General features: G+C 44.8%; 1 protein-coding gene across 2 annotated transcripts in view; it reads right to left on the reverse strand.

Annotated features, from left to right (window-relative positions):
* The window catches only part of RSF1 (remodeling and spacing factor 1), a 117,712-nt gene that overhangs the window by 70,253 nt on the left and 22,459 nt on the right, over nt 1-25,000 (reverse strand). The window contains exons 2-4 of one of the 2 annotated variants that reach the window (XM_085861703.1): nt 4,049-4,131; nt 1,733-1,824; nt 1,419-1,511 (exon numbers count right to left, since the gene is read on the reverse strand). In XM_085861703.1, coding sequence (XP_085717829.1) covers nt 1,419-1,511; nt 1,733-1,780 — 141 coding nt within the window. In that variant the 5' untranslated portion in view covers nt 1,781-1,824; nt 4,049-4,131. The remainder of the gene's footprint in view (nt 1-1,418; nt 1,512-1,732; nt 1,825-4,048; nt 4,132-25,000) is intronic. The other variant, XM_085861702.1, reaches the window with a different exon arrangement.

The raw sequence follows: 25,000 nt of genomic DNA on the forward strand, positions 1-25,000 counted from the left end.
AAGAGGAACAATCGGGAGGGGGGGGGCGGGAAAATCATGCATAAATGCAACAAAATTCCTCATCAAAGATGAGGCAAAGGATGTGCAAAATGAGGAAATTGGCATGAACGCACGAGTCACGTATCCACATTGTATCATTTCAAATGATCCCTCCATCGGGTTTGAAGACGCAGTTGTCCACCGATCAGATCACAAGGGCTTATCGTAAAGGCCTAAACGATTCGAGTAAGGGAGATTACTGGCATCACCTTGGGTGCACAATTCATTTTACGTTTCTCTCATTTTGATAGAAACTTTTTTCTCAAGTTTTGGGTTCCATCGGTCAGATGTTTTCATTATTCTTTCTCTTCAAGTCTCGCCGACAGCACCAGGTGCTTACTTTTGACGACGCACGTTGTTTGTTCTGCTGGAATAGGTACTCGGGGAAATGGATTCACAACTCATCCGATGAGGGATCTCCTTGTATGCTTTTTGGGGGGGTGGGATACAGAGTCAAGGCTCGTGGAAGAGCTAGAACACTGACTAGATCAGGATACAACAGAACAAAAGGAACAGTAGAGAGAGGAAGGGGAGGGGGGAGGGACACCAACATCAGGCTTGAAGGATGAAATAGAGGGAAACTTGGACAAATAATGGGTGTGGGAGGAATGAGGGTTCATGGAGGACGCATGGGTTGATAAGATGGATAATGTAGAAGCAAACTCTCAGGAAGGAAAAAAGAGGGAATTCGGAAAGAAGTGGGCTTTGGAGAGGAGTGGGGGTGGGGGGCTTAACGGGGGTAGAAAAGTGCCGTGAGGGGCAAATAGAAAAGTGGGGCAAATACTCAGTGCCGCAAACAATTCTGTGCTTCTGTGAAGGGTAGCTTGAAATACTGTATTGCACTTTCATGGTGGTCCAGCAGGTAGTGAAAAGTAGGGTAGAGCATCAAGGTTATCTGGCAATGCAATATCTCCCAATATGTGATTAAATAACAACAGCAGAAGTCCGTGGTAAAAATACCATGATATTAACAAAAAAGGAAACCTTTTAATTCTTGCGCTGGTTGGAATGGCTCAAAATAGGTGATTATACATTTCGTAATGGCAAAAAAATTAATTAATTAATGAGCAATCAAGCCAGCGGTCTGTTGACTCCACACTGCCCAGGTTCAATTTTTTTTTATATGAATGAGAATTTTACAACTTTCCACGTAATACGGGGTCATCTCGTACTCGTAGTGAAATGCGATTGAGCAGTTTACAAACACATAACGCACTCCTTGAATGGGGTTCTCAACACGAATGCCCCCCCCCCCCCACTCCATCTCCACAAAACTTAGCATAGCACAGAAAACATCAGTGCCAACCAGATAAGAAAAGTGACCATTCAAGCCAAATGTTGCTGCACAGCACGTCAACTTCTGATGAAAGATTCAATACCTTGAGCAAGAGGAGCTTGTTACGAATGCTCAGTTTGTTGTAACCCATTGTCTTGAGTTCCCAGGCAAGCGTTCCGTCAAAATCCTCACATATCTGAAATTGTATTAGACAAGGGGTTCAGTTCCACATTCTATTCCCAAATGATCACGGCAAAGTCGTTGCGAGATACGGCAGACCTCCACTGAGATTTAGCAGAATTGGGATTACACAATCATAACTACAATTATATAAGAAATTTTGGCTAAAAGCGAAGCTCAATTGCAAACTGTTTCAAGGAACATAATCACCTTTCATTTCCCCCCAACAAAGCTCACCTTAGCCAGGTGTTTCTCCCAGCGATCCACAGCGATACTTTGGCCCATAGTTTTCAACAAGCGAAGATGTAGGGTGACCAGCTCTTGAGGGACTGCCAGAAGGAACAGCATCAGGTTGAGCAAAACTATTTAAAAAAGCAAGAACAGTACACCGCCGACAGATAGTACATTATACAGTGCCTGTAGAAAGTCTACACCCCCTTTCAAAATTTTCACCCTTTGTTGCCTTGTAGCCTGGAATTAAATTGCATTAAACGAGACTTTTCCCAACCTTTATTTACACATCGTAACCCACAACTTCCATGTGAAAAACAAATTCAACAAATTTCAGAAAATTATTTAAAAATACAAAACTAGAATATCTTGGTTGGATTAGTGTCCACCCCCGTGAGTTAATACTTGGAGGAAGCACCTTTGACAGCAATTTCAACTGTAAATCTGTTGGGATAGGTCTCTACCAACTCTGTACACCTTGATTGGGCAATATTTGCCCATTCTTCTGTACAAAACTGTTCAGGCTCAGTCAAGTTGTGTGGGGAACATTGATGGACAGCAGTCTTCAAGTCATGCCACAAATTTTCAATTGGATATAGGTCAGGGCTCTGAGTGGGCCACTCAAGGACATTTATCTTTTGTTCCTTAGCCACTCCAGTGTAGCTTTGGCTGCAGGATTTTTCTGTATTTTGCTCCATCCTTTTTCCCTTCTATCCTGACAAGTGCCCCAGTCCCTGCTGATGAGAAACATCCCCATACCATGATTCCCAGAAGGATGGTATTCTTTGGGTGATATGCTGTGTTTGGGTTTGTGCCAAACATAACGTTTTGCATTTAGGCCAAAAAGTTCCATCTTGGTTTTGTCAGACCACAAAACGTTTTGCCACGTGGCTTCAGGATCTCTGGAGTGTTTTTTTGTACACCTCAAATGGGACTCAAGGTGGGCTTTTTAAAAGTAATGGCTTCCTTCTTGCCACCCTCTCAGACAGGCTAGACTTGTGAAGTGCTTGGTACATTGTTGTCACATGCACACAATGACCAGTTTTTACCGTAAAGGAATGTAGCTCTTTCAAAGTTGCCAATGGCCTCTTGGAGGTCTCTCTGATTAGTCTCTTCCTTGCTTGGTCATCTAGTTTGGAAGGACAGCCTGATCTGGGCAGGGTCTTCCTGGTACCATACGCCTTCCTCTTCTTAACGATTGTTTTGAGCGTGCTCCAACGGATATTCAAGGCTTTTGAAATATTTTTATACCCATCCCCTGATCTGTGCCTTTCCACAACTTTATCCTGGAGGTCTTTTGCAAACTCCTTGGTGCTCATGGTTGAGTCTTTGCTGTGACATGCACTACCAGCAGAGGAAATCTACATGAACAGCTAATTTTATTCTGAAATAATCATAATCACGACAATTTAACACAGGTGGAGACCAATTAACTTGGTGTGTGATTTTGAAGGTGATTGGTTACACCTGAGCTAATTTACAATTCCTATTATATAGGGGGTGGATACTTATCCAACCAAGATATTCTAGGTTTGTATTTTTCATTAATTTGCTGGAATTTGTGGAATTTGTTTTTCATTTGGAAGTTGTGGGTTACGATGTGTAAATAAAGGTGGAAAAAGTCTGATTTAATGTAATTTAATATCAGGCTACAAGGCAACAAAAGGTGAAAATTTTGAAAAGAGGGTACAGACTTTCTTTAGGCACTGTAGATGGTTGAGAGTTGTTGAAGGAATAGATCCAGAACGTCTTTACTAGGACCGTTTTAAAGCATCTTAATGTGAACTGTAATTGGTTACTTAATGCATCCTGCATTTCAATTTTTTTTAATTGACCAAGCTGTAAAAAACAAAACACCAAACTCAAGTTCAAAAGGTAAGGTGGGTAGAGGGAACAAGGTAACCAAGGCTGAATCAAAAATAGCTTTGCATCGGCTTTCCAGCCTGCCCTCGTGTCACAAAACTCAAGGTCCTCGTCATCGATCGAAGTCCAACTGGCAGGCGGGTGTAGTCCAAAATTTGCGTTGATTTAAAAGATAAAGAGCAAGCATTTCACGAAACACAGCAAAGCAACCGAAGACTTGCTCTTCACCATTCCACTTACTTAGCGTGCTTTACCACATACCCACTCAAAGAACATTGGCGAAAGCCCTTACCTCTCAAGATAGACACTACTCATAATTACCCCAGACATGTCAAGTGAAAAGCGAGGTTTAAACAATTGGTTCAAGTTTTTTGCCTGTCTAAAAACATCAGTTTATGATTGAGCAACAACATTATTTCAATTGAATGGTTTACTTTGAACACGAATTGAAAAACGAACCTGCAGTTTAGCAGTACTTTGGCTGTGAATTTGTTCCGATCGTGCATGTGCAGAGAGTGACATAATATTTTTACTCTGCCTATCTGGAAATCAAACAAAATTGAAAATAATTATAAACAGGAAGCTTAATGTTTTTAAGTACATCATAAAAGGACAAAAGCAACAGGCATGAAGAACTAATATAACATGTTAAATAGGGTGGTGTAAAATACGCTGCATCAACAGTGGTAAACTTCTGCATTTATTTTTCTCTGAGTTTTAAAATCAGTATTTTATTTCAGGGGCATTCCATGTCAAGTGTACACACCCTCCCGACACTAATACCTCATTTTCTCCCCCATATGTTGGTCATTTATTCACTTGGGTGAAAAAAACTCAAAATACCAACTTTTAGACCTGTGGGCCCATTTTAGGGGCCCTCCAAATTTGGGTGACCCCAGCTGCCCCACAATCTTCCAGAGGCCATATCACAGGTTGTAGTGGTCAGATTTGGCTGATCTTGGTATCAAATTGCTCGTAAAAGCGAGATGTTTCGAATCGTGTAAAGTAAAATCACTCCGAAACAGTAATTCAAAAAGTTATAGTTTGGGGCGCCCAAATTGGCAGGTTATAAACCTTGGGCCCCGCTCCCCACCCAAACCGATGGTCCAGATTTTTTTGTGTGAGAATACCCCTTCATATACTCCAACTCCTCAGCATAAATGAAAATGGGATCTCAATGGGTTCAAGTGTGATGATGGTTTTATTGTTCGGGGATTCGGGTGCTGGACACACAATACGCCACAATACATAACACAATATTTGAACACAAGATTACCAATTCACTATTATCAGTATATTGTACATAAATTTTCCACATGCACATGCAGGAACTGGAAGCGATACTGAATGAGTAGGTATGAGTAAGAGTTCTTCCTAGCATAATATAGTCAAGATTTTTTGCCAACCAATGTTTTATTTGACAGCTGTGTTTCTTTTTTACTGATTGTGTAGGTTCTACCTGTAGCAGTTTTTGGTTCTACGGAAAGAAGTATATCAGAAATGTCTAAAATGCAGTGATCTTCAATGTCAGGAAAAAAGAAACTATTTGCGGGCCTGTTTGGATGAAGAAAATTCACTTTCACTTCATGAGTGTCCTGAAAGGCTTCCATGATGCAGGCAAGCCACCATTTTCCATCATAGTGCACTGTGACATAACCTGAGAATTTCCCGTTAAAAGTTGGTGTAGATTTTGAAATAGCTGACTTGATACGGTGTTCCTCGCTAAGGCTGAATTAGCGTACCTGAAGAGCAGTTTCAGAAATAGGGATGAAAGCATGAAGTTTTTGAGTTCCAGCTATGGTTTTGGCCGTTTTTAACCTTTCTTCCGGATTTCGTTCTTCTTCGTCATACGCCTCTTGGATCTCGTAACCGAACTTCATTTCATTCAAACAATTTTCAGCAAAGGCGAAAAGATCTTTTGGAGAAATAATTTGACTGCCGTAAGGTCTACGCAGGCTCTCACGTGTTGCTTCTCGTTTGACTGTACCTCCCACGCCATCTGAAGGGCCCTTGCCATGACTTGTGGCAAAAAAAATGCCATTCTGCGTCAATACCATACTCTCATTTGTGACGACATAGGTTTATGAAGGCTTTGCAATCCTTATATTGGCCAGCACAACCGTCTGAGAAATAGTAAAGTTTCTTTACATTTCCAAAGCTAGATTTCAAGTGTTCAATGAGCATTCTTTGGAAGAGGTGGACTGAGACAACGTCGTGAGTATTGCATTCTGATATAACCGTGAACGAATCGTGGTTTAATTTGGCATCGTCCAATTTGAAATAGTAAACCCAGGGGTGAATTGTCGCTTGAGAGCAGTTCCAATGGAATCCTTGGGCCGCATCCTGTACGACAAACAAATAGTTCTCTGAGAAATCTCCAATAATGACAAATTCTCCTTCACCGATTTCGACTTTCTGATTTTTCAGAAACTGAGATTGGGCCTTGGCAATGAAGTCGTGTCTCACTAATTTACCGCGCATTCACAGAATTGATTAATGAATTCTTCCAAAGGCAGGATCATGGAGCTCAGTTCAGACCTGTCAGTGGATGTCCACCGTTTAAACTGAATTTCATCAATATCCTCCAGTTCATAAGCACTCAGTAGCTTTATTTTTGAAGTCTTCAATTGATGGGCAACTTTCACAAGTTCTGAAATAACATGCCGGTTGTGTTGGGTTACAAACAATGCGTGCCATCACATGATGATAGCAAGGAAGTTTGGCTATCTGTGGCATTTTGGAACCAAACATCATAAGTTTCACATTTTAATGTATCGTACATACACATACACTGTGTGTACCACCTGAACCGGCCAGGACACACTCCGAGGGACGGAACATGGTGAACTTCGCGAATCCAACTTTCAAGCCAGGATTCTTCTCTTTTAATTTCTGAAACAGTTCGTTGAGATTGTTTAGTACCAGGCGCTTTTGAATTTTGTCTTTTCCATGTTCATTCCTGACCACCACACAGTCCTCGTTTTCCTGGCATTACTCGGCTGACTTCATCACTTCAGAAAAAATTTGGTTACGGCGGATTTCACTTCGTCAGGCAATATTTTACCCTGTTTGGGATTTGGAGACGATAGCATACCATTTTATTTCTCTAAATTTTGGCTTGCACAGCCATTCTTTGGGAGCAACTGAATTCACTCATCATCCCTCTGATGCTCATATTCCTAGCAAATATTCTGAACGGCTCGAAACAACGTATTTTTCTTTCAGGCTTTCGATCACCTCTGGCATGCAGTTTTCATCACATTTTGACGCTGTATTTTGTGTTTTCTCCACAGTGCTTGGTCCAGCAACAAGTTCTAATTTCTTTCGCACAGAATCTTCCACTTTACTTCGCTTTTCAGGAACGTACCCTGGGTTCCTTTCCACCTTTCGTTTGTCGAATGGGCTTTCGCCTATCATCGATAACGACTGGTTTAATAGGTCAACTTCTGCTTCTCGCTGAACAACCTCCTCGTCCTCATCTGTCGAAATAGATTCTGCAATACCTTCGATAGTACCTTCTGATGATAATTTCGAACTGGTCGAAGATGATTCTTCAATACGCTCTGGTGACAACTGAGAAAGTTTTTTTTCTGCACGAAGTACAAATTCTGTCATCTTTTTTTCACCCTTGAAGAAAATTTCATCAACATATCATTTGACACATTGCGAAGATCTTTTCGTTGTTTCGTTTTATGGCATCTGAACGGATCGCAACAGTATTTTCGGAACTCCTTTCGATCTTCAGTCGCCATGCTTTCTGCAAAATATGCAAAAACTGAGATTAGCCCATTTATAACTTAATTTGATGATGGTTATTCAAAAAATGTACACTTAAAAATCAAGACACAATAGGCAGATTAATTTTTCACAAATGATGCAATATATATATATATATATATATATATATATATATATATATATATATATATATATATATATATATATATATATATTAGGGTGGTCCAAAATCATAAGGGAAAAATTCAAAATTTGAATATTCTTGGGGCATGTTGATTATTTTGTTCTACCTGACTAGAAAATACTCCTGGCCAAATTTGCCAGTTCCAATAATATTAAGGGGTCCATCAAGAGGAAGTTGTTACATCTGGTGGGAGAGAAGAAGACGTCAGTGGGAGAGAGGGAGACGTCAGTTGAGCTTTCGGTTCGCTGTCGGTCGGTGTTAAAAGTACTCTTTTATTTTTCTTTTTTTATCTCTGATTTTTTTTCTTCTTCATTTTGATTCCCAGAGTGAGTGAGTATGGCATGTTCTACACAGAAAAGCACGGAACTGTTCCTCTTGGATCAACCATTGGAGAAATTCACCGACCGCCAGTTGCCCACTGCCCACTGAGAACATTTTATGCTCTTTCCTTTCATTTTTCCTATTAGTATTGTGACATTATAATGAATCCGTTGAGAGACTTTGATGGACCCCGAAACCACCTCCAAATCTGCTAATTTTTTGTTTCTTTGCGTTTTTCAACGTCAGGAACGATTTGGCAAACATGCCCGCGAGAAATTCGAACTTTCATTTTTTTGGACCACCCTAAGGCCAAAAAAAAAAAATGTTGCATTGGCGTAACCCGCCCGACCCTAAAAATTCCGCCGACCCTACGTTTTTTTTTTTGTTTTTTTGCTATCGAAAAATTTTGCCGACCCTATTTTATTGCTATTTTTGTTGTTTTGCTATCGTTTTCAAGTATCTTGTTGATTGCGATCGCAAAAACCCGGAAGTGTTTCGGACAGAACCCGCCGACAAAAAGGGTCGTACTCGAGCCGGGGGAGATTTTGGGAGGGATTTATTAGGAAAAAAAAAAAAAAAAAAAAAGATCCCGACCGACCTACCCTATTTTTCAGTGACCCGTTACGCCAATGCAACATTTTTTTTTTTTGGCCTAATATATATATATATATATACATATATATATATATATATATACATATATATACATATATATATACATATATATATATATACACATATATATACATATACATATATATATATTCATATATATATATATATATATATATATATACATATATATATATACATATATATATATATACATATATATATATATATATATATATATATATATACATATATATACACATATATATACATATATATATATATACATATATATACACATATATATACATATATATATATATATATATATATATATACATATATATATATACATATATATATATACATACATATATATATATATACATATATATATATATACATATATATATACATATATATATATACATATATATATACATATATATATATATACATATATATATATATATATATATATATATATATATATATATACATATATATATATATATATATATACATATATATATATATATACATATATATATATACATATATATATATATATATATATACATATACATATATATATATATATATATATATATATATACATATATATATATATATATATATATATATATATATATATATACATATATATATATATATACATATATATATATATACATATATATATATATATATATACATATATATATATATATATATATATATATATATATATATATATATATACATATATATATATATATACATATATATATATATATATATACATATATATATATATATATATATATATATATATATATATACATATATATATATACATATATATATATATACATATATATATATATACATATATATATATATACATATATATATATATATATATATATATATATATATATATATATATATATATATATATATATACATATATATATATATATATATATATATATATATATATATATATATACATATATATATATATATATATATATATACATATATATATATACATATATATATATATATATATATACATATATATATATACATATATATATATATATATATACATATATATATATATATATATATATATATACATATATATACATATATATATATGTATACATATATATATATATATACATATATATATACATATATATATATACATATATATATATATATATATATATACATATATATATACATATATATATACATATATATATATATATACATATATATATATATATATATATATATATATATATATATATATATATATATATATATATATACATATAATTCCAGCAATTCTCAATCAATTCTTGATCTATAATTCCAGCAATCTGTGTGTGTGTGTGTGTGTGTGTGTGTGTGTGTGTGTGTGTGTGTGTGTCCGCTGTTTCTCGACAACCACTGGTCCGATTTAATTGAAACTTGCCAGATATATTGCTGGGGACCTGAGGATGTGCCTTTTCAAGGTTTGATATTAATCGGACAAGTGCCTCCCAAGTTATGGCCATTTATTTACCAACCAATGACAAGACACGTTGCGTGGGCGCGGCCGATGGGGGAAGGGAACCTCAGCAGCGTTCCCCATTATGGGTTACAACGTCAGGACTTCCGGATAATGATGACTTCGTGTATTCTAATAATTTCTCGATTTCTTATGTGCATTTATAGATAAACACAATGCCCCAAGTTATGATCGTTTTCATATTAGACAGTGCATAAATTTCTGTAACATCAGAGTGAGTTGGTATGCTCCGAACCAGGAAGTAAATCTACTTCTCTCTCTTCTCTTCTTGTTTTTCCTTGCGACATTGCGAAAAGGCAAAATACATTAGCGTTAATTGAATAATTAGCCATTAAAACTAAATTATGAAGAATCGTAACTGCGATATGCGAACTTCCGGGCCACGCACGTACGGGCACGCGAGAGCGAAGAAACGGCCTGTGTGGTTGTTGTTTGTTCCTTGCGGTTTGAATATTTATTTATTTATTTATTTTTTATTATTTTTTTATGGGCAGGTACTAGTATAAATAATTAGTCCAGAGATGATGATTGTCAATTTCAGACATAAAGTCGCCTGGCAGCAGGTGACGTCCTTGGAACGATGACGGCAAACGTCGCCCAATGTCGAATCAAGAATTAGTGATATGTGGACTCCGAACAATAAAACCATCATCACACTTGAACCCATTGAGATCCCATTTTAATTATGCTGAGGTGTTGGAGTATATGAAGGGGTATTCTTACACGAAAAAAAAAATTGGGATCATCGGTTTGGCTGGGGGCGGGGGCCCAAGGTCAAAGGCGCCCCAAACTATAACTTTTTGAATTACTGTTTCGTAGTGATTTTACTTGACGAGATTCGAAAGATCTCGCTTTTACGAGCATTTTGCTACCAAGATCATCCAAATTGGACCACTACAACCTGTGATATGGCCACTGGAAGATTGTGGGTCAACCGGGGGCGCCCAAATTTGGGGGGGCCCTAAAATTGGCCCCAGGTCCGAAAATTGACACAATGTTTTACCGTGGATACAAACACTTGCACACAAAAAAAAGAGTGAAATCTGAGACGATATGTCAAAATTTCGCTGAAAAATGTGTACACTTGACATGGAACGCCCCCTATATGGCACGCGCATGGCGCCCTTTCATTCAAATCTGCGCACCAATTTACGACGGCATCCCACCTTCGTCACCCCTCACTCACCAAAAACTCACCACCTCGACCACCAACATCTCCAGCACACGGGAAAAGTTATCCTACCTCCTCGAACATCTGTATCGATACAATTCGTCACGAAAAAGAGGCGTGCTGCACAGAGTGCACGCGTGATACTGTTATGAATCTGGAAGCCTTGTGCACACAGACATTCAGGTCCCCATCGCTCAGTTATTTTGATAAGTAAATGTGGATAGATAGCTTCCTTTCCCTTGTTTAATGGGTAATTAAATGTACATGCGCTGTGAGTTATCTATATAGATCGGATGTTTACACTGATAACGTCCTGACCTTCACTTCCATCCTGAGCCAATGACGCTCGCGGCATTCTCACCCGCCCTGTTTCCGACTCAGCAGGATCGCCATTAGGCACGTGGCCAGAGATGAGGACGTGGGCGGAGCCTCCGTCGCTTCGGCTCAAAGCTCCAGCCAATGAGCGGAGGGTGACCACAACACGCGCGCCATCGTCCAATCGGGAGGCCACCACGAGTCGCGTGAGGACCCCTCGTCCAATCGGGAGGCGAGTGGTCGAAAAGAGAAGCCCCTCCCTCAAACGACGAGAGATAGATGGAACGGCGCGGGTCGGGAGGGTCTGGCCTGCTGAAGAGTGGAACGCATCTCTGGACACTGAACTCTGATCGCATCTCGCTGGCGCCTGGTTCTTCTGACCGCATCTCGATGCTGGTCTGGTTCGCTCGTCTCAGCCAAACCGCACGAGGTGGGCAGGTCCATGTCCTTCTGGGTGTGTGTGTGTGTGTGTGTGTGTGTGTGTGTGTGTGTGTGTGTGTGTGTGTGTGTGTGTGTGTGTGTGTGTGTGTGTGTGTGTGTGTGTGTGTGTGTGTGTGTGTGTGTGTGGCCCGTCTGTAAGTAGAAATCGTTAAGTGCTTGCTCTTTGTACATTGCATTTCTTTATAGTCGGATAATTCTGTTCTTTTGTGTTCCTTCCCCACCTATTGTAAATAAATACCTATGTGTTAAATGTATCGGCTCGTTTTTGTGTTTTCTTCATTGGTTTAATGCGGTGCGTGTTGGGAGAATTGAAGGAGGCCGTTGTTGCCAGAGTGGTGTGCATTTGGGACTGACGGAAGCTCGGTGACCATCCGCTCGGGTCACGCACGGGTCGAGCACGCATATGGCTCGTCCCGTACAAGTGCCGTCGAGGGTGTGAATACCCGGTAGCTCGCCACGTGGTTCTCTCGGTATTTTGAAGTTTGGCAAATAACCCTGTCCCGCGTGGTGGAATTACTGAAGAGTTTTCTGAACGGTACGATATAGATTCCGGGTGTTCGGTAGAGTCGACCCTGCCGCTCCAACTAGCGGTCGTGCTCGCAGCCAATCCCCGGTCCGCAACAATACGGGGACAAGCAACACATGTTAGCAGCAGCAACCGCATCTCGCAGGGGATGCTCCGAATGGGCAGGCGGGATTGATACAACCCTCATCCAGTCGCCAGAACATGGCAGGACGGGCAGCGAGGGAAGGGGGTCGGGGGAAGAGTGTTCCAGGAGTTCGGTACGGAGCTCCGGGCCGTGTCATGCCGGATGTGCGAATGAGACCGCTTCCGAACCCACGAGCCTGGCAGGGCGTGGCGAGGACCGCCGTGGCCCAATAGGGAAGCGCGATTCGGGTCACAGCGCATCGCGTCGCTTCGGGGCATCACCCCATCCTTCGCCCAGAGCCTATATAAGGCGGATCGGGAAACTGTCCATCCACTTTTTTCACCTGCCTGCCTTGCCCTCTCCTTCGCCTCTCTGCTCCGCGCTCTTCTTCACTGTTCCTCGTTGTCTGCCCCTCGCTGCATCTACACTCGTGGTTGGTGTGCAACAGACATTCTTCTGGGACCAGCGCGGAGCATACGTTTCCACAAGCCCCAGCAAAGTGGCTCAACAGCAGATAACGTGCAGACTTGAGGTGGGAATGCTCAAGCGGAGCGTCCCACAGAGGTACACGCACGACTAGGCTAGGAATCTTTTTCCCTCATGCATCTTATCTCCTCTCTCTCTCTCTTTCCACCCCTCTATCTCATCCCCTTTGGATACACAAAAGAGCATCCATTACAGATTTGCATTCAGTTTCCTCTGGCATGACTCCACAGCACCCCCCCTCCATATTACACCATGACACAGCTCTCACTCCCACACATTTGACACCAGTATTTCTCCCTCCTACCTCCTCCAAAAGCATACTGGGTTGCGTTGGTCGGCCGACCGTGCCAGGTATTGCGAGGCCGTTAGTCCTCATCTGTTCTCTTTCTTTCTGGCTGTCCAATCTTCCTCGGGTTTGTGTGTGTGTGTGTGTGTGTGTGTGTGTGTGTGTGTGTGTGTGTGTGTGTGTGTGTGTACGTGATGGCGCCTATCATTGTACAAGTTAAGATTGTAGAAGATATAACATAATAAGTCTGCTTTGCATCTGCTTTTGTGAATTGCTTACCTTTTGTCACACCCCACAAATTCCTTGCTGTCCCTGCTGTACATAATAATAAACCCTATTCACTGTGCCACATACCTTTCCTCACCTGATTGTAAATAAATGCTTTGTATCGAAATGTTCCCAGCTCGTTTTCGTCTTTTCCTTCATTGATCCAGCAAGGTCCATATCCTAACCTAGCCGGGACGTTATCCCCCAACGATCTGTTTCCGAGCCGGTACGTCCTTGGCAGTTACGCTCGGCTGCATCTGACCCAGTAAGGTGATCCGGTTTGAACAAGGCGTACCGAGGGCGTGTCCCCTGGTAATTAGATCACGTGACCATTAGGTAACCGGTATTCATCGGACGGAGGACCCTAAGTAACGTGGTCGAGTGATTGGTGTTCACGGTTGATTAGCGACCCGCCACGTCGCAGAGTTATTCGTGTGCAACAGCCTGCGATTCCAGAGAGTCTTGTGGGAACCTGAGGTAGCTTTCGCCCCAACAATATGTGTGTATATATGTATATATATATATATATATATATATATATATATATATATATATATATATATATATATATATATATATATATATATATATATATATATATATATATATATATATATATATATATATCGTCGACCGAGAATTAACAGGGTCTATCTGACATTTCATTCAAATTTAGAAGTCCATGTAGAAGGGCAACAGAGGAAACTAAGTAAGATTATTTTATGTAACCTTTATATATACCTGTGATGTAGCACACGATATGAAAATAAAATGTTATGAGATAGCGGCAATTCCACTTAGAATTTTTGATTTCATTTTTCTCAAACTTTAAAAAGTGTAGTTGGACCCTGTTAATTCTCGGTCGACGATATATATATATATATATATATATATATATATATATATATATATATATATATATATATATATATATATATATATATATATATATATATATATATATATATATATATATATATATATATATATATATATATATATATATATATATATATATATATATATATATATATATATATATATATATATATATATATATATATATATATATATATATATATATATATATATATATATATATATATATATATATATATATATATATATATATATATATATATATATATATATATATATATATATATATATATATATATATATATATATATATATATATATATATATATATATATATATATATATATATATATATATATATATATATATATATATATATATATATATATATATATATATATATATATATATATATATATATATATATATATATATATATATATATATATATATATATATATATATATATATATATATATATATATATATATATATATATATATATATATATATATATATATAGATATATATATATATATATATATATATATATATATAGATATATATATAGATATATATATAGATATATATATATATATATTGTTGTGGTTACCAAATTCGCAAACCACCATTCAGGTCCCTTAGGTGAGGTATCTCAGTAAGTACATGTGTAGTTAGGCCCAAACCAGTTGTCTCGTGGGAATACATGTCATTTATGCGTGCTGCGACTCTTCAGGATAGCCGTTTTTCTTTTGCTATCTTTATTTTGGACCAACCGCCATGATTACCACCACAACCACAACATCAACCACCAACCACAACGCCGCTTCACCACAACCGCCACGATCTTCCCGTCACACCTCGCAACCGTCGCATCGCCACCGTTCTTGCCCCGCTGTGGGTACCGGTGTTGGACTCGTGCAGGGCGCGCGCCGAACAGCGTGTACAAAATCACGGATTTTGTGCTTCAAAAACGGATCAAAAACGACACACGCCCACTTTTTGCCGTCCAATCGGTGAGCGAGGGGCGAATTGGCCCCACCCCCAGGGCGATCGATATATGCAAATTTATGGATCAAAAAGCCTTCACGCCCACTTTTGCTCGGGCCAATGGGGAGCGAGGTGAAAGGTCGAAGGGAGGGGGTCAAAGCTGAGAGGGCGAAGCTACGGGGCGGATAAAAGGACCGTGTTCGTCAGTCCAGGGAGTCCAGAGGCGGAGAGTAGGAGAGTCCAGAGGCGGAGAGTAGGAGAGTCCAGAGGCGGAGAGTAGGAGAGTAGGAGAGTCGGAAACAGAGAGTCAAGACTTCGCGGGCGGTGGAGTTGGCAAAAAGGAGCTGGTCGTCGTGTGCGTTGGAGTCGGAACGGAGGGGACGGATCTGTGGAAAGGCGGTGACACCAGACGAGGGGGTGCTCGCGTCGGGAGCTGCACCCCAGGGAGGCCGACAGCGCGACCTGGCCGAGGTGGAGACGCTCGTCGCGGGATAATAAAAATCCTCTATACCCCGAGCATCAGCAACCCCCTCCTGTTTCCCCCCGCGCTGAGATAGTGCGACCAAGGGGGCCCCTTTCCCACCCCCTACCAGACACTGTCGGCGAGGCCCGCGGAGTTGAGGCGCCATCGCCGCTCCGCGTCTCATCACCAGACGGGTAGGCGCAACCCGGTCTCGGCCTCAGGCCCGCCTCATCCTTGAGGGTATTCTTTTCCTTGGTTTTGGGTATGTGTTGTCGGCGCCGTCTGTGAAGTAGAATTGTATAAGTGTTGCCGTGTGCTCGGTAGTCGGTATTAGCTCTGCATTGTGTTTTCGTTTTTACATTTGCTTTTTGTGTAAATTGCATTGTGTTTTTTCTATGTGCTTTTGGTGGAATTGAATGTGTGTGCTCCCCGTGTGCCGCGAATAAATGTGCTTTATTATTGAACTGTTCTCCCGCTTCGCTTCGTCTTTTCCTCTATTGAATCCCCATCTTGCTTCACGTAAAGGGTTGGTAGTGGGCTGAATACGCCCGATAATTAATCGAACCGTCGAGGTCGACGATAACACCGCTCGGTTATTCTGATAGTACGGAACGGGTCGCTTAAGTGGCCCGTGTCCGAAGTCGACCTGCGGCGAGGTGCGATCGCCCGGTCTACCCTCCGCGTGGGTACTTAGGTAGGTCGAATTCGGCGAGCAACCCTATCCCACGCGGGGGCTGATTGGCTCGATCGCGGTGAGACCGAAAGGTCCACCCGTGACTGGTTCCCGGCGTTAGTCCGAGAGGGTCACGACTGGATTGTCCGTCCGGTGGGCGACGTGCCGCGATTCGAGTTACGTGGCCGTTCGCACGCCGGCGGGCGCGAATACCGCAACACTGGTGTCAGGAGTGGGATACAAATTCATCGCCCTCCTCGCGGCACTGGTATCGGAGAACGGGACAACGGGCTCTCCTGTCTCCAGCGAAATTCACGGGAATCGGTCCAGGGGTGAGAGAAGCGACCCCCGATTCCCTCCAAATTACGAGCGAGCGAAATTAACCCTTTAAGAGAAGCAAGATGGCGTCTCAAGGCGAGCGGGAGCCGGGGGTATTAGAAATGGATGTAGAATGTGTAGAATCCATGGTCCAGGATGGAATCCCCGAGCAGGAAATGTTGATTGTGCAGGAACACGGACTCGCCCAACTGAACCCAGAGCCCGAAATAGGAGCGGCAGCGGCCGCGGTGTATGACACCTCCCCCCCCCCTCCTCTCCACCAAAACCCTTCCCCAAACCTTGCCGAAACGGCTCAGCTGAGTGCATCCGACATGGCCCAGCTATGCGCCATGCTGGCGAAAATGATCGAAAAAATGGATGCGAATATGAAAAACGAAATGAAAGGCATGAACGAAAAGATGGATGCGAATACACAAAAAATGAACAAAAAGATGGATACAAATACAAATGAAGTGAAAACGACGATGGATGCGAATACACAGCAAGTGAGAAAAGAAATGAAAGAACTACGGGGTGAGACGCAGAACATGGGCCGATGCCTGCAGGCGGGCATGAAGGCCGTGACCAGGGAGCTCAAAATGGCGACTCCACGTGTCGGAACAAACGAGCTGGAAGGGGGTGCAACGGCTGACAGGCCCGCGGTGGAGGCGGGTAAGGAAAAAGTAATTCGGGAGACAAGAGACGAGGTGAAAGTAATTGCGAGGGAGAGAAAAGAACAATTAATACGGAGAGCAAGGATGAGGTACGCGGAGATCGTGAAAGAGCAAGGAGTGAAAAACAGGGAAGGACGGGAGCGACTTAAAGAGAAAGCAAGGTTGACCTACATAAAGATAAGGGAAAGACGCCAGAAAGAAGCGGAGACTAATAGACAGGAGGGGACAACAGAAATTTATAAATGTATAGAGACACGGGAGACAGAAAAAATAGAGGAGAGACAACACGATGAAGACGGGGTAAGTGACGCACACACACACACGGAGGTAGTGGAGGATAGTGAGGTTGAGCTCGCGGAGCGTGTAGGGACCCAGTGCGAGCACCTGGATGGCCTCCTCCAGGAACGAGGGGAGGGAGTCTGCCCCCTTGAGGTGAGTCACGACCAGGTGAGTTCGGTCGTGCTTTGCGAGGTTGAGGGGGCGAGTGCTGCGAACGGGTGCACGGAGAGCTTGGGGGGTATAGAGGCCCCGGAGACCCTTGTGGGGACACAAATCCCCAGTGTGGTTGTCCCTGTGTGTGTGGTGCAAGGTGTGAGTGCGTCCCCGTGTGTGGAAGCGACCCCGTGTGTGAGTGGTGTGGTGGCGATGGTGCCGGAGTACGTGCTTCCCAGCACGCCGTGTGTGGATGAGGCACGGAGTGTGGATGAGGCACCGCGGTTGAGTTCCCCCGCGTGTGTGGATGAGGCACGGAGTGCGAGTGAGGAACCGCGGGTGAGTGCCCCCGCACGCGTGAGTGAACGGCCGTGTGCAAGGTCGCTGTGTGCAAGGGAGACCGTGTGTGTGAGAGAGCGGTATGAGAGGGAGATGTCGGTCGGCATGTGTGAGCACGCAGCCGCGTCTCCCGGTGTGAGTTTAATGGAGTGGACTGTGTGCGTCGTAACACGCAGGTATGCGTGGGTCGAATGGCGACGGAGACGGCGACAGAGGAGAGAAAGCCGAGTAGCGGCTGGAGTTGTTTCGAGGACCGTGCCGGGTTCACCCAGCAGTGAGCACGCGGTTCGTGCTGTGCAACGCACGAGGCCACCACGTGCTCGCTTGCGAGAGTGAAGTCCCGGTCCGGAAACGCCAGCGGTGGATTTGCCGATCCCGCGGACGGACAAAGTTTAGGCAGGTAAATGGATTTGGACCGGACGGGTTCTCCACGCGATCGTGTGTGTTAAGCTCCAACGGGCAAAGCACATGTGTTCGCGTGGGGAACCCCTCGAGACGTGGGGCTTGTGTTTTTTTTTTTGCGCACGGTGACGTCATGGCTGCACGTGTGGTTGGAATCCGGCAGGAGGGGTATCCCGGCCGGATGGTACCGTCCAAGGAGGGACGAGGAACACGTGCAGCTGCATGACGTCACGGGCAGGTGTAAAGTGCGCGAGCTCTGAGCAGGTGCTGCGCATGGAAAAAAAAAATAAATTAAAAAAAAAAAACAGTAAGCCTCACTTTCGGGTGCACAGGATTCCTGGGCAAGGGGTGGAAGACCCCCTTGACCTGGGCACAGGATGGAAACTAGTTAGGGGGAAGGGTTAGCTTAGTTAGACCGACTTCATGGGGCAGGGGTAAGTCCTCATGGAGTCCGTGGAATGGATTAGTTAGAGGGATTGTAGCCAGATTTAGGTTGGGAAATAAAATGATTTTTTTTGAGTTAGGAGACAGAGACAGACTTGTGGATGTGTAGAGGGGACGTAGCTTAGCTACGTAGTGTTAAAAGGAACGTGCTGTAGTATAAGGGACGACGTGGGAGCAGGAGTTAGTTAGGGGATGTAGTTAGGAGGATGGCAGAGTTCAGCGGTGTGTGTGTTGAAGAGTTGGTGAGTTGTGAGGTGAGTACTTGTTGAGTGAGTGAGGCCAGCGGGTCTGTGTGAATGGAGCGAATGGGGAATGCATGGTGCGATGAGTGATTGGGGGGAGGAGTGACTCCCGCCCAAGGGACCCCGGGGTCAGAGTAAAGTGAGTTAGCTGGGTTAGTCAAATTGAAAAATGGAGGTCGTTTTGTTGTTGGTGGGAGTGTAGGCTCGAAACCCATTTGGAGGGGTGCAGGAGCCCTGTTGACGGGCTTGGGAGCGTGGCTGCGAAAGGTGAGTATCGCTGAGTGGGTACCCCGGGCACCAGGCTAGTCGGCCGCGGTAGGCCATGGGCCCATGGGGGGCCGGGATAGAGTAGTGGGCACGGGTGCGCCTGCTTGGTACGGGGGCCCGGGGCGCCATTAGCCGCGTGGGCAGTGTTGTGGGCACGGGTGACCCTCGGAAAGGGGCCCGGGAGGCCGGCCTGCCACGTGTGCGTTTCAGGGGAGGTGCCATGGGGGGCACTCCCCCGGCGTTAGGGAGCTGGTAGGCTCGGAGGCAGTGTAGTGCCCGGGGGTGCCATAGCGGGAGATTCGGCAGAGGGTCGTGCCTGCCAAAGGGAGCCACGTGTCCTAGCCAGGAGACCGTGTGAGGGCACGGAGAGAAAATTGGGGGGCGAGGCCCGAAATTGTGAGGACACCAACACAGGCGACGGGAATCTGGGTTGTTAGAACCAATAGTTTAAGCGAGAGGCGCTTGTTGAAAGCCCCGGGGTAGTTTAACAGTTAAATGGTTAGGGTAGATTAGGAGATGTACCCCTCCGCACCATCCATCCCCTCGCTCTCGTTGTGGGCCGCTGGACCCACTTTGGTTATAGATCGCCGAACTCTGGGGAGGCCATTCTGAGGCTTGAGTTGGGCCTCGACACAGGACGTTAGCTCTCCCTTATTCCCCTCCGGGAAGGGAACGTAGGGGTTGGGAGTAGGCTAGGTGACAGAATAGGTTAGCCGAACAAGGACGATAAAGGGGGTTAGGGGACGATTTATAGTGGGGGAGTAAAAATAAAAACAACAAAAAAAATTAAGTTGGGGCTAAATTGGGGTTTGACAAATTAAGGGAGTGGGTATGTACAGTGACAGGCAAAGGCGATAGGTTGGGAGGGAGACAGGTAGGTAGGTCCGAGCCCACCTTCCAAGTGGCCAGCACCACCGCACTCCCTCCACCAACCTCCATTGAACGGCAAAGGCTGGCCAACTTCATCGGCTGGCCATGTTTTGCTTCAAGGCGGAGGCCGGCCAACTTCATCGGCAGCTGTGTGCTGCAAGGCCTGTGCCGGCCAGTTCATCTGCTGGCTGTTTTTCTTCGAGGCCTGTGCCGGCCAGTTCGTCTGCCGGCTGTGTTTGCCTGCAGCGGCCTTCTTCTGCGGGCTGTGTTTGCCTGCTGCCTTTGCCATGCCATGCCCACTGCCCACGTTCACCAGCCCCGTTCAATTTTTGCTTTGCCCCCCCCCCCCCTGTTCATTTCCATGTGCGCCAGGATCCGCAAGGCAACAGTTTGCAAGCTGCGAGAACTGCCCTGTTGGCAGCTACAACACGGGCCTGCAGTGGCGGCCCGTGCACCGTGTTTGTGTTCATCCATCCATTCGTTGTGCTCATTGCGTGTGCCACTTGAGCTGGCACGGAGACTGCGTTTGTGCAGCCCATGCACCGTTGTGGTTCACTGCGTTCAGTTCAAAAGGGAAGGCCTTGGACTGCGTGTGAGCAGCCAGCCACGTTCCCTGTCACCTGCATTGTTTGAGCCAGAGACTGCATGCGGGCAGCCTGGCTCCCTGCGAACTGCTTTCTTTTGCAGAGTTCAATGATCCTGGGCCATGGTTTAGTGTAAAATTTGTAAGTTAAGGTTAAGATGTACTGTAAATATGAGTGCTCCCCCGGCATGTCTGTCTAGCGCCGGCAATTTTATTTAAGTCGTCCGTGTGAGTGAGTTTGTTTAGATAGTTACGCAGCCCTCAGGTTATTTATTTTGGGGACACGAATACCATGAATGTCGCACTCAGGGATCCGTAGGTAAAATGTACTAGGGGAAAACTACACATGATGGCACACGAAAATTTGACGACTCGGGACGAGTCTGTAAAAAGGGGAGGGGGTAGTGTTGTGGTTACCAAATTCGCAAACCACCATTCAGGTCCCTTAGGTGAGGTATCTCGGTAAGTACATGTGTAGTTAGGCCCAAACCCGTTGTCTAGTGGGAATACATGTCATTTATGCGTGCTGCGACTCTTCAGGATAGCCGTTTTTCTTTTGCTATCTTTATTTTGGACCAACCGCCATGATTACCACCACAACCACAACAACCACCAACCACAACGCCGCTTCACCACAACCGCCACGATCTTCCCGTCACACCTCGCAACCGTCGCATCGCCACCGTTCTTGCCCCGCTGTGGGTACCGGTGTTGGACTCGTGCAGGGCGCGCGCCGAACAGCGTGTACAAAATCACGGATTTTGTGCTTCAAAAACGGATCAAAAACGACACACGCCCACTTTTTGCCGTCCAATCGGTGAGCGAGGGGCGAATTGGCCCCGCCCCCAGGGCGATCGATATATGCAAATTTATGGATCAAAAAGCCTTCACGCCCACTTTTGCTCGGGCCAATGGGGAGCGAGGTGAAAGGTCGAAGGGAGGGGGTCAAAGCTGAGAGGGCGAAGCTACGGGGCGGATAAAAGGACCGTGTTCGTCAGTCCAGGGAGTCCAGAGGCGGAGAGTAGGAGAGTCCAGAGGCGGAGAGTAGGAGAGTCCAGAGGCGGAGAGTAGGAGAGTAGGAGAGTCGGAAACAGAGAGTCAAGACTTCGCGGGCGGTGGAGTTGGCAAAAAGGAGCTGGTCGTCGTGTGCGTTGGAGTCGGAACGGAGGGGACGGATCTGTGGAAAGGCGGCGACACCAGACGAGGGGGTGCTCGCGTCGGGAGCTGCACCCCAGGGAGGCCGACAGCGCGACCTGGCCGAGGTGGAGACGCTCGTCGCGGGATAATAAAAATCCTCTATACCCCGAGCATCAGCAACCCCCTCCTGTTTCCCCCCGCGCTGAGATAGTGCGACCAAGGGGGCCCCTTTCCCACCCCCTACCAGACACTGTCCGCGAGGCCCGCGGAGTTGAGGCGCCATCGCCGCTCCGCGTCTCATCACCAGACGGGTAGGCGCGACCCGGTCTCGGCCTCAGGCCCGCCTCATCCTTGAGGGTATTCTTTTCCTTGGTTTTGGGTATGTGTTGTCGGCGCCGTCTGTGAAGTAGAATTGTATAAGTGTTGCCGTGTGCTCGGTAGTCGGTATTAGCTCTGCATTGTTTTCGTTTTTACATTTGCTTTTTGTGTAAATTGCATTGTGTTTTTTCTATGTGCTTTTGGTGGAATTGAATGTGTGTGCTCCCCGTGTGCCGCGAATAAATGTGCTTTATTATTGAACTGTTCTCCCGCTTCGCTTCGTCTTTTCCTCTATTGAATCCCCATCTTGCTTCACGTAAAGGGTTGGTAGTGGGCTGAATACGCCCGATAATTAATCGAACCGTCGAGGTCGACGATAACACCGCTCGGTTATTCTGATAGTACGGAACGGGTCGCTTAAGTGGCCCGTGTCCGAAGTCGACCTGCGGCGAGGTGCGATCGCCCGGTCTACCCTCCGCGTGGGTACTTAGGTAGGTCGACCCGGCGAGCAACCCTATCCCACGCGGGGGCTGATTGGCTCGATCGCGGTGAGACCGAAAGGTCCACCCGTGACTGGTTCCCGGCGTTAGTCCGAGAGGGTCACGACTGGATTGTCCGTCCGGTGGGCGACGTGCCGCGATTCGAGTTACGTGGCCGTTCGCACGCCGGCGGGCGCGAATACCGCAACAATATATATATATATATATATATATATATATATATATATATATATATATATATATATATATATATATATATATATATATATATATATATATATAGTTACGTTTGAGGGGGGGGGGTATGCATTCAAAGGGTAATTAGGATGTTTAATTAGGTATGCCATGCTGTTCGAGTTTACAAGGATCTCGATGTAATAAGTAGCAATTCAGTGGTGATAAGTTGTCTAGTAAATGTCCATTTCTTCAAGGGGGAAATGATAATTGTCACGTAATTAGATAGGGACACGGGATAGGGTAAGTGTGTCTGCGAACACCCCTTTTAGTAGTCCCTGGAGGCTTGCCGTGACGTCACAGGACAGTGCTGCGGATGGCACCCCCCGTGATCACGATTGGTGGAAGGCGACGGCGCAGGGCCAATAAAACGGCTCGATTGGAAGTGACGAGGAACGGAGGATAAAAAGGTTCTGTTCGGGGCCAAAAAGGAAGAGGAAGAAGATCAGGACAGAAAAACTGTTCTGGTGGAGGTTGTTGTGCTGGGAGCGTGCTTTTTGTTGGGCTGTTTTCGATCCTGGTTTCATCGTGTCTTGTAGCCTTGCTGATCCTCGTGCCTCACCTCGGTTGGCTCTGGGGTTCTGCTGGTTCGGAGTACGGGGTCGAACGGCGGGCGGACCTGCCTCCCTCTCCTGCTCGCAACTTGGCGCCAGAACTGGTTCCCTGGCGGCTGTGAGCGGACTTGGGCCAGGACCAGGAGGTCGACAGCACCACGGTTTCTCCTTCCCCCCTGACGAGAGCAAGGCCAGCTCATCCAACGCCAATCCAGGGACTGTTGCGTCCACACCACGGGCCAGCCTGACCACCAGGACCAGCTACGTTGTGTGTGTGCGTGTGCGTGCGTGCGTGCGTGCGTGCGTGCGTGCGTGCGTGCGTGCGTGTGTGTGTGTGTACCTGGCGCCTGAGAGGGTTTGAGATTTGTATATTCATTGGAATTGTCTGTTTTCCCCACGCCCGAACCCACACCATCATCCCGTCGAATCGCCCCGGGTCCCTCTTCTTGCTGAGTCTTGTTACCACTGGTTAGAGAAAATAAACGTTATCAACTCAGTGAAAAGCGACTCGTGCCACCTTCCTCGTCCCGTTTGCGGTCGAGCGATTAGAACCGCCATGTTTGGGTTATGAATAAATAAACCGCCTCCATCGTTTCGGCTCATTCTATGTTGGCGGGACTGTTCAAGTCCCGTGGACGTCACATTGGTGTCAGGGTGTTGGATGTTCGAACCCCTCTAAATTATATTTGGTATCGGGAGAATATACCAAGATTAAAATCTCGTCACGAATTGGAATATAAAATTACTACAGGAAAGCGTGCGAGCGCGGGAAAATTTTGGCGGGATTTTTCAAATTAAAATTAATTGGCGGCAAACGGGACTTCTGCACCATGGCGGATGTGCAGATGTTTGAGGAGGAAGGCCACGTGTCTGGCAGCGAGTCGGGGGAAGAAGGGAGAGACGGGGGTCGGATTGAAACCTCCCCCATTCCGAGCGTGGACTGTGCTTCATCGCCCGTAACAGGGCCGGCAGCGCCGGAACCCGGCGCGATGTCAATCCAGACAATGTTGGAACGTTTAATAGGGGACATGAC

Source organism: Eptatretus burgeri, chromosome 17 (genome assembly GCF_056783735.1).
Source record: "Eptatretus burgeri isolate ZD-2024b chromosome 17, Ebu_testis_v1, whole genome shotgun sequence".
Classification (NCBI taxonomy): domain Eukaryota; kingdom Metazoa; phylum Chordata; class Myxini; order Myxiniformes; family Myxinidae; genus Eptatretus; species Eptatretus burgeri.